Below are 10,869 nucleotides of genomic sequence, written 5' to 3'. Positions count from 1 at the left end.
TTTTGGTTAATACCCATCTCATATTATAATGTTATGTTATGTTGGCAGCTTTTGTCAAAATTAATGAAACATAATTTTTTTAGTCAGCCCATACAACACAACTATCCAAAACTTATACATGTAATACATTTTTTAATGATTCTGAAATAGGTTTATTGCCCTTTCATTAAAGCTGTTCATTTGATCTAAAAAAATATTAATATTCTAAATGTAAACATTTTTATTATTATAATAACCTTCCTGTAAGATTAAAGCTGAATTTTCAGTGTTTCAATTTTTCAGTGTCACTTGATCTTTCAGAAATTATTCATATTTGCTAATCCGGTTCTTAAGGAACAGTTTTATCATAACTAAACAGCTGCTTAATATTTTGGTGGAAAACAACTTTTTAGAAGGCGAAGCAGTGGCGCAGTGGGTAGCACGTTCGCCTCACAGCAAGAAGGTCGCTGGGTTCGATCCTCGGCTCAGTTGGCGTTTCTGTGTGGAGTTTGCATGTTCTCCCTGCGTTCGCGTGGGTTTCCTCCGGGTACTCTGGTTTCCCCCACAGTCCAAAGACATGCGGTACAGGTGAATTGGGTAGGCTAAATTGTCCGTAGTGTATGAGTGTGTGTGTGGATGTGTGGATGTTTCCCAAAGATGGGTTGCGGCTGGAAGGGCATCCGCTGCGTAAAAACTTGCTGGATAAGTTGACAGTTCATTCTGCTGTGGCGACCCCAGATTAATAAAGGGACTAAGCCGACAAGAAAATGAATGAATGAACAACTTTTTAGAATTATTTAATGAATATAAAGTTGAGTATAACACTGAAAAAGACTTGCTCAAAAGCAGTATTCATTTCCTAATCAAACCATTTTGAGGGATGTAAACAATAACAATGGTCCAGACATATTTCCATGTTTCACATTTAAAATTCCATAGCTTTAAGAGTCCAAAAAGTTCTGCATATTGATAAATATTGTTACGATAGCTGTTATGACATCAAGTTGCGATTGAATTGCCACTTGTTACAGACATGAAATATTTTAACAACAAGCAAGAAATGTGCATGGACCAAAGATATCACTACATTGAAATGGTCAATATCACTCAATCTCCTTTTCTACACTTTATCATAATGCAAAATAATAATAGCATGTAAAAGCATCTTGTAAAACTTTTGAAATGATTTGTTTTGTTAAAATGAATTCACAAATGCAAATGAATGAACTATTTAGTTTTTAAAACCAAATCTTTACTGATCCGACTGCTGGACTGGTCCATGATTGAGGGTGGGGGACACATTTAAGCATATTAATAATCATGTTTAAATTAAACATTTTTAGATCCTCATCGTACAAAATATGTTATATATAATTTACAGTTATCACTTATACTTCTCTGTATTTATTTGGGGGCCCTCAGACTTCCTGGGTGAGTGTTTACCTCACTTATTGACTAAATCCAGAACATTTTTTTTTAAATTTTGCTTTATTAATTCATTTTTTCTTCGGCTTAGTCCCTTTATTTAATTAGAGGTCGCCACAGCAGGATGAACCACCAACTTATTAAGCATTACATTACAAAGTGGATGTCCTTCCAGCTGCTACCCAGTACTGGGAAACACCCATACACTCATTCACACACATACACTACAGCAATTTAGCTTACCCAATTCACCTATAGGGAATGTCTTTGGACTGTGGGGGAAACCGAAGCACCTGGAGAAAACCCACGCCAACACGGGGAGAACATGCAAACTCCACACAGAAACGCCAGCTGACCCAGCCGGGACTCGAACCAGTGACATTCTAGCTGTGAGGCAACAATGCAAACCACTAAGCCACCTTGCCGCCCTAATTTTGCTTTACCTAAATTTTATTTCTGTCTTAGATTAAAAAAAAAAATTAGTTATCTCTTGTACCACAAAAGTAGACTTTCCATAACATACTATCCTAACTTTCCACAATTATGGCCTCTGACTTTAGTCTGAGATCATGTGACACCTGTGAAGCTGCTCTTTACCTGAATATTCTTCTCGCAGTCTGTCTGCTGGTGCAGAGCCAGCTCACTCTCCAACACGAACTTCTTCCCACACTTGTCGCAGATCTGCATGCGCCTGTGCGTCACGTTCATGTGCTTCTCCAGGTACCAGCGAGTGTTAAACACGCGCGGGCATTTTTCACACGCCAGCGTCTCTTTCTCCTCCCCCTCCCCCTTGGCTCCTCCTCCAGTGGGTGTGGCTCCAGATGCAGAAGAGGCGGAGCTTTTGGCCTCCTTGGCTGGTCTGCACTTTTGGGGCGGGGCTTCCGCATGCTTCCTCCGCCCCCTGGTGGTCACTCCAGATGATGTCACACTCGAAGCAGCGACTCGACGACTTTTTCGGCGCGGCTGAGCGGTGGTCCGTCCCCTCTGCGCCCGCTGTGCTCTTGTACGCCGACTATTATTCTCCTCCTCCTCTTCTTCATCTTCATCCAGATCACTGTAGTTCTCTTCAACACTGTCCTCTTCCTCCTCCTCCTCCTCATCATCCTCATCTTCATCCTCCTCACTATTGCTCTTATCTCCGGCAGCGTTCCCCGCATCGTCTCCTTTGGACACGTGCAGGGTTTGGTTATTTAGGTTGACCTCAACGATGATCTGCCCTCGTTTAAACTCGTCCTCCGCTCCGGCTCCTGAATCGTCAGCTTCCGAATCATCCGATGTTCCTCCGTTTCCAGTCTTTGCCGGAGCCCCTTCCCGGTAAAACGGCTGATTCGGGGCAGGGTTCAGCTCTGAGGGCATTTGCGAGTCTGTAGCCATTGTGTTGTCGATGGCCAAGGAGTACGGTGTATCCTCAGCTTCTCGCTTGTAAATCTTGGGCGATAGTTCAGAATGAGGAGCGGAGGTGTTGTGGATGTACGTTTGGGAAGGTTGCGTCATTGGCCGCTCTTCTTCGGTCATCGCCTCCACGCCGGACAGCTCTTCCCTCAGTGTCTGGCAGGACTTCATGGGCAGTTGACCTCCTGCTCGACAAAAGTGTTTGCCTCTTTATGTTTGAGACTATCCAGTCCTGATGTAGAGGGTCAAATGTACCCCTCCTCTCTGGTGAACGAGAGGAGGGTGTAAAGGAGGAGATACTAGAAGAGAAGCTTTAGCCAAGGCCAAACTGAGCCTCCATTACTTGCACTATAGCACACAAGAAAAAGAAACGGTTAATTATAAAACAGATCATGAGGGCACAAAAACAACATACACAAGGGATGTCTGACACTTATAGTTCTTTATATCTGGAGGCCAATTAATATGTCTGGAGGACTTGCTTAGTTAACATAATTAACCCTTTTTTTATTGAATTTTTCAGAATGAGTTACCTTGTTAAACCTTTAAAATGTCACTTTAAGCTGAATACTGTCAGGATTCTGCCACTTTGGTCTTTTAAATTCTTGTTTTGGTGGTAGAGATTAGACACTAGTCCTGTTATGTCTTGTATGTTGTGCTCGGCTCGAGTTTTCTCAGGTTGAGCACTCTAAATCTGTCTTCATTTTTTGTATGAGCGCTGTCTTGGCCGCGCTCGGAGTTCAGGTATGCTTGGGATGTGCTCTCTCTTTCTGATGTGTGTTTGTTCTTTCTGCAGCGTGCGGTTTCATTCTCAGTGTCTCAAGCCTGGTTTAAACTTCTGCGTTGAGTAATCGGCGTGACCCACGGCAAGCCTTGCGCGTTGCCGTTCATTTATACTTCTGCCCGCTGTCTGTGTTCCTCTGCAATAACACTTCCGAAACGTTAGCTGGCAGTGAGGTGTTTATATTCCTCTGTGTCGAGTTTCTTTGCTGGTGTTTTGTTTTTTTGTAAACGCTTCCTTAAACGTACAAGAGGTTAAAATTCGCTCATTTTGAGGCAGAAACCTGCAGACGTGCAACATTTTTAAGCATGAGGTAAACACAAAACTAAATTTTCCATTTAAAGCTCCTTCACTGGACTCGACACTGGCTCCAATGGATTCACGCGGCTCTCAGTTTGTGTTTCATGTGAACATGCGGTTAATGATTTCTCTCATTGGCTGTGTTCTAGTCCCGTTTTACATGAGCACATGTCTTGTGTTGTCTCTTCGTGTCTTGTGCTCTCCTGTCTATTGTCTAGCCTCAACACACCTGCCTGGGTGTTCCAAGTATACCCAGTAAGACCTTGATTTGCTTGTTCAGGTGTGTTTGATTAGGGTTGGAGCTAAAATCTGAAGGACACTGGACCTCCAGGATCAAGATTGGTGATCCCTGATCTATGCTAAGCTAAGCTAAAAGTGCTCCCTCTAGACCCGAAGATCGGCTGAATGGCTTCAAAAATGTTAATACTCAACTGTTTAACTCTATGAGAGTTGTAAAATGAGCCTAATAAGTGGAACATTTCTTTAAGCTCTCCCTTTTTAGCCAAAATCTTAACATTCGACAATTACAATAGGACTATATAAGTGTTTCCCAACCCTGTTCCTGAAGGCACACCAACAGTACACATTTTCAACCTCTCTTTAATTAAACACAACTGAAATCAACTCAGCAGAACATTAGAAGAGACTCCAAAACATGTACTGTTGCTGTGCCTCCAGGAACACTGCACTATAATATCATTGCAATTCAATTGCAATTTTAACGTCCTACTGTAGGTTACAAATACATCATGTGTTGAAACAGTCAAATCAACAAAGTTTCTTCCCAAAATAGTGCAAAACCAAAGAACCAAAAAAAATTGTGCTGGCCTGAAATGTTTAACCTCAAAGCGCTCACCTGAATTCTGCCTCAGTGTGCAGCGGCATGCACGCATTTCATCCCAAATCAAAGTTGTCTTTGCTTTATGTCACAGCTTTAGTTGTTTGACAGCATCTCCATTTCACTTGGAGAAACAATAGCGGCGCCTCATCTGCAATCTCTGCTGATTCAGACACAAAAAGCCGCCTCCTCTCTTTCTCTGTGATGTGATGGCGTCTCTGTGCTGTTCAACTCAACGCTTAGATCTTGCAGTCATCACCAACTGCTCCGAATCAGCACCCCGCAGCTAGACGCTACCTGAAAGACAGCAAAAAAACAATGTAAATGACAACTGAATGCAATCACATCAGGTGTCAAGTAAGACGTCACATTAAATGTACATCACATTAAGAATACATCAAAGCGAGTAAATGAACCACAACTACCGTTAAAACAAGAGAAGCGTGTCATCAAACTGATATTCAGGAATGGCTACGATCTTGCTTTATATTATAACACACTTCTGCAACTCCAGTCATTGCAGTTATCAGGTAGAAGCTCCAAACCAGGTGCCATACATCCTTTATACGTATATATGAGTGTGTGTGTGAGAGAGAAAGAAGGAGAGAAAGCAAGAGAATAAGAGGGAGAAAAGAGAAAGAGAAACGAAACTTCAGCCTGGTTAAGGTGTAGCCATGTAAAATCTCACAACTAATCACACAGAAGCCCGACCGCAACCGTTTTCGATTCTCAGTGTAATCAACTCAAAATTGAAACCACAAAAAGCTGAGAACAGCAAACACATCAGCACATGACCAAATTTCCTCTACTGAACAAACCTTCTTTTAAAAATCAACAAATCAGGGACAACTTGCACACTTCATCGCTGATAAAGGCCAACAAGTGAGAATTATTTTGCAGTATTTGGCCTGTAGTTAGTAGTTATTGATCAAATCATAAATGTTTACCTGTGATTACTGTGCAGTGCAAAGTGGAAATCAAATGTCTAAACAATTATTTAGAAAAGCACAAAAGAGCATCCTGTTTTGTATGAACACTATCCGGTCACTTTATTAGGTACACCTTACTAGTACAGAGTTGGACCTCCTTTTGCCTTCAGAAATGCTTTAATCCTTGATGGCATAGATTCAACAAGATACTGTAAATGTTCCTCAGAGGTTTTGGTCCATATTGACATGATAGCACCATTGCTTTAGATTTGTCGGCTGCACATCCATGATGCGATTCTCCCATTGCATCACATTCCAAAGGTGCTCTATTGGATTGAAGTCTGGTGACTGTGGAGGCCATTTGAGTACAGTGAACACATTTTCATGTTTAAGAAACCAGTCTGAGATGATTCACGCTTTGACATGGTGCGTTGTCCTGCTGGAAGTAGCCATAAGAAGATGGGCACACTGTGGTCATAAAGGGATGGACATGGTCAGCAACAATACTCAGGTAGCCTGTTGCATTGATACGATGCTCAATTGGTACTAATGGGCCCAAAGTGTGCTAAGAAAATATTCCCCACACCATTACACCACCACCACCAGCCGGAACCATTAATTCAAGGCAGGATTGATCCATGCTTTCATGTTGTTGATACCAAATTCTGACCCTAGCATCTGAATGTAAAAACATCTTTCAGCAAAGCGTTTTGAATATCTCAATTGATTTTTCATCACAGCTTTAAGAGATTCTTAACAAGGTTTACTAAAACATATATATATATATATATATATATATATATATAAAGGTTGATTTGTCTTAGTACCATGCTAAACAACAGTCATAGGTGTACGTTTCTTTGTAGAGTATTTTACAACAGCCTAGAATGAAGCTCAACAATGACAATCAAGAACCGGAACAATCCCTTTTTATAATGCAAGAGTTGCACCTATTTCAGCTAACGGTCGCCAGCCATTCATCTTTGATCTTTACAACATTCACTAAACAGAGAAACAGATTTACCCAAACATGGAGTCAGTTACAAACTCAAGAACCAAAACGAGACCACAAGTTTCAGATTGAGTGATTTGAAACAAGTGTGTGGGAAAGGTGTGTGTGTGCGCCCTCAAGGAACGATCTCCTCCCTAAATCAATGACAAATTCAAACAATATCTGACAGTAGGTCAAGGCACAGAAAATGACCCTGAAGGTCAGAATGCAAGACCCCATAGTCTACTGCGAGATCAAGAACAGCAGCAAGTAAACAGCAGACGCAGACAGGAAAAATAGCGGTGTTTTTGCACTATACTCTAAACAGCCCCAACCTTGACTTCCTGGCTGTCTATGAACATCTTTGTTCTGTTTGAGCGCATGTGTGTGCCAGTCGCCCGTGCGAGCTGAACCAATGTTTCTGTGAAATACGCACTGCTTTTTCGAACAATACTGCATTGTGAAGCATTGACTGTGTACGACATGATAAAATCTGATGCCTTGTGACTAGCAAGATAATCACCGTCTAGTCGGAGTGCTGTGAAGAGACCAGCTGACTCACATTAACCCACCTCTTTAATCCATCATAGGAGAATAAACAGCTTAAATAAAAGACTTTTCTTTGTCAGACACATGCTAACAGTGGTGTCTTTGACTGTCTGAGTGCACAGATGCAAAGCAAAACGCACATTTCAAGACCGTTACAGCCGTTTTTTTATGGATCACAAGGCTTGTTGACTCATCAAGGTGGGTGCGAAACCTCTAGATGAAAGAAAGTGAGTTTATGCTGTTGTTTGGCAGCAGGAAAGGATGTGTGCCACGGCATAATGCAGATGTGTGCATTATCTTACAGTATGAATGTATGTGCGGTTTCGAAAGGTCGTGACCATTATGTGTGTTTGAAGTTGAGGAAGCGGAGTTTGAATGATGAAAACTGAAAAAAGCAAACAGTTAGGCCAGTTGAATCTGAAATGTGAGGCCTTAACGTATACGGCTTCACCTTTTGAGTCACGTTTAGGGCACATAAGCTTATGAAACATAAGGTTTCTCCAGGTGTCAGCAACTTAGATTTAAGGCTCTTTCAGCAACTGTATTAACAGTTGGCTCATTGACTGTAACCATATGAAGGTTCAAGAACATTTTTGTGTGCCCAAACAAACAAACCAAAATAGAAAAGTAAATTTCTTGCTCATCATTTTGGGCAAACAAACACTTTAGGACGATTCTAAATGAAATTCACAATTTTGGTCTTTATGTCCTTTGCCAATCCTTCCCCTCTCTCTACTGTCCAATCAAATAATAAAGAATATTTATATTTACAGTGCATCTGGAAAGTATTGATAGCGCTTTATTTTTTCCACATTTTTTACAGCCTTATTCCAAAATGGATTAAATGTATGTATTTCCTCAAAATTCTACACACAATACCCCATAATGACAATGTGAAAAAAAAGACTTTTAGAAATTGTTGCAAATGTATTAAAAATAAAACACCTGAAAAATCACATGTACAGAAGTGTTCACAGCCTTTGTCTCTCTAAATTGAGGTCAGGTACATTCTGTTTCCACTGATCATTCTTGAGATGTTTCAGCAGCTTAATTGGAGTTCACCTGTGGTCAATTTAGTTGATTGGACATGATTTGTAAAGGCATACACCTGTCTATATAAGGTCCCAGGGTTGACAGTGCATGTCAAAGCACAAACCAAGCATGAAGACAAAGGAATTGTCTATAGACCTCCAAGACAGGATAGTCTTAAGCCACAAGGCTGGGGAAGGTTACAAAATTTCTGCTGCTCAGTAAGTTCCAATTAGCATAGTGGCCTCCATCATCCATAAGTGGAAGATGTTTGGAGCCACCAGGACCCTTCCTAGAGCTGGCCGGCCATCTAAACTGAGTGATCAGGGGAGTAGGGCCTTAGTCAGGGACGTGATAAATTACCCGATGGTCACTCTGTCTGAGCTACAGCGTTCTTATGTGAAGAGAGGAGAACCTTACAGAAGGACAACCATCTGTGCAGCAATCCACCAATCAGGCCTGTATGGTAGAGTGGCTATACAGAAGCCAGTCCCTGTCTGGAATTTGCTACAGGGCATCTGAAGGACTCTCAGACCACAAGAAACTAAAATTCTCTGCTCTGATGAGAGTAAAATTAAACTCTTTTGAGTGAATGCCAGGCCTTACATTTGGAGAAAACCACCAGGCAGCGCTCATCGCCAGGCTAATACCCTCCCTACAGTGAAGCATAGTGGTGGCAACATCATGCTGTGGGGATGTTTTTCAACAGCAGCAACTGGAAGACTAGTCAGGATAGAGGGAAAGATGAATGCAGCAATGTACAGAGACATCCTGAATGAAAACCTGCTTCAGAGTGCTCTTGACCTCAGATTGGGGCGACGGTTCATCTTCCAGCAGGACAATGATCCAAAGCACACCGCCAAAATATCAATGGAGTGGCTTCACAACGACTCGATGAATGTCCTTGAGTGGCCAAGCCAGAGCCCAGACCTAAATCCTATTGAACATCTCTGGACTCTGGAGAGATCTGCAAATGACCGTACATTGTCACTTCCCATCCAACCTGATAGAGCTTGAGAGGTACTGCAAAGAGAAATGGGGAAAAATTCCCAAAGACAGGTGTGCGGAATACATATTTTATATATATATATATATATATATATATATATATATATATATATATATATATATATATATATATATATATTATGGGCGAGGCAGTGGCGCAGTAGGTAGTGCTGTCGCCCCACAGCAAGAAGGTCGCTGGGTCACTGGTCCGAACCTCGGCTCAGTTGGCATTTCTGTGTGGAGTTTGCATGTTCTCCTCGTGTTCCCGTGGGTTTCCTCCGGATGCTCCGGTTTCCCCCACAGTCCAAAGACATGCGGTACAGGTGAATTGGGTAGGCTAAATTGTCTGTAGTGTATGAGTGTGTGTGTGTGAATGTGTGTGTGGATGATTCCCAGAGATGGGTTGCGGCTGGAAGGGCATCCGCTGCGTAAAAACTTGCTGGATAAGTTGGCGGTTCATTCTGCTGTGGCGACCCCGGATTAATAAAGGGACTAAGCCGACAAGAAAATGAATGAATGAATGAATGAATATATATATTATTTCAATAAGTATTTTTATTTAGAGTATATCAATTTAAACTGGTTAAGACCAGTTTCACATAATTTAGAGGGATTTTTTCTTGGATCTGGTTGAGGTCAATCCTCTCTCAGAACCCAGAGGCTTTGTGTTGGTTGTGGAAATTCAAAATTGACCCAAAAACAAATAATAAAGATTGTCTAAGATTCAACTATGGTTTAACTGGCGTACTAAAAGCCACGGAACTATAAATAAGTAAATAAGTAAATAATAAAAATAAGGCGACTTTTCCTGCTAGACCGTTTTTTTCTCTTATTGTTTTCCATGCATTTTTTGCAAAGCATTGAACGCGCTGCATATTTAAAATGCTTCAAAACTTTGTAAAACGCTGCTGTTTTTAACTTTGCAAAAAAAAATATTCCCCGAATAACTTTAAATTTAGATTTCATGACTGGATTTTGCATTTCTGTCCACATTTGTGTACCTACAGAAATCCCAGAGCTATGCTAACAACTCATGTACTTATTCAGCTTTAGCTTTAAAATACCAGTGCAGGAAACATAGATTCCCTCTTGTGTTTTATTTACAGAAACACAATGAAGTAAAAACTGGAAAAAAAACTGGGTTAAAAAACATGCTGCTATGTATAAAACCATCTAACAATGAGCCTGAGTGACTTAATTCACCTGAATTACTGCAGCTGCAGCGACAGTTTACATTGCAGAAAAATGCCCACATATACATGCATGCACAGACCTGCCCACACAAACAAACAAACCATATACACACACAAACAAACGCCTACACATTTACAATTACACACACACACATACACACACACACAAGCACATACATACCCACGCATATTCACACACACCTCCACCTTTCATCCGGTGCGCTTTGAAACTTTCTGAGAACTAGAGAGCGCAGTGTATGTGACCACATGATGGGTGTATAAGGGGTCACAAACTGCAGAGCGTGTGCGTTGGAGTCATAGGAAAATAGCCAGCGTATATGTAACATGCATTACTGTACGTGCATTCTCAAACCATGTCTGACACACATTCCACTACTCGTAAACACAGCACCAGGTCTATTGGAAACTTTCAGAAGTATTGAATATCACAATAT

The 10,869-nt window shown here is 41.3% G+C and overlaps 1 protein-coding gene across 6 annotated transcripts in view; it reads right to left on the bottom strand.

Moving 5' to 3' along the window:
• znf652 (zinc finger protein 652) overlaps nucleotides 1–10,869 on the bottom strand; it is a 40,111-nt gene that overhangs the window by 16,818 nt on the left and 12,424 nt on the right. For 4 of the 6 annotated variants that reach the window (XR_015480525.1, XR_015480526.1, XM_087244098.1 and 1 more), the window contains exons 2-3: nucleotides 4,734–5,012; nucleotides 2,002–3,144 (exon numbers count right to left, since the gene is read on the bottom strand). Coding sequence is in view for 3 of the 6 variants with exons in the window: in XM_087244098.1 (XP_087100224.1) it covers nucleotides 2,002–2,967 (966 nt within the window). In the remaining 3 variants the exon portion in view is untranslated. Of the gene's footprint in view, nucleotides 1–1,823; nucleotides 3,967–4,045; nucleotides 5,013–10,869 lie in introns of all 6 variants that reach the window. The other 2 variants (XR_015480527.1, XM_087244101.1) reach the window with 2 other exon arrangements.

Source organism: Danio rerio, chromosome 3, assembly GCF_052040795.2.
Source record: "Danio rerio strain M-AB ecotype USA chromosome 3, GRCz13ab, whole genome shotgun sequence".
NCBI lineage: Eukaryota > Metazoa > Chordata > Actinopteri > Cypriniformes > Danionidae > Danio > Danio rerio.
The sequence above is the reverse complement of the archived record's forward strand: the minus strand, read 5'-3'. Positions and strand labels throughout refer to the sequence as shown.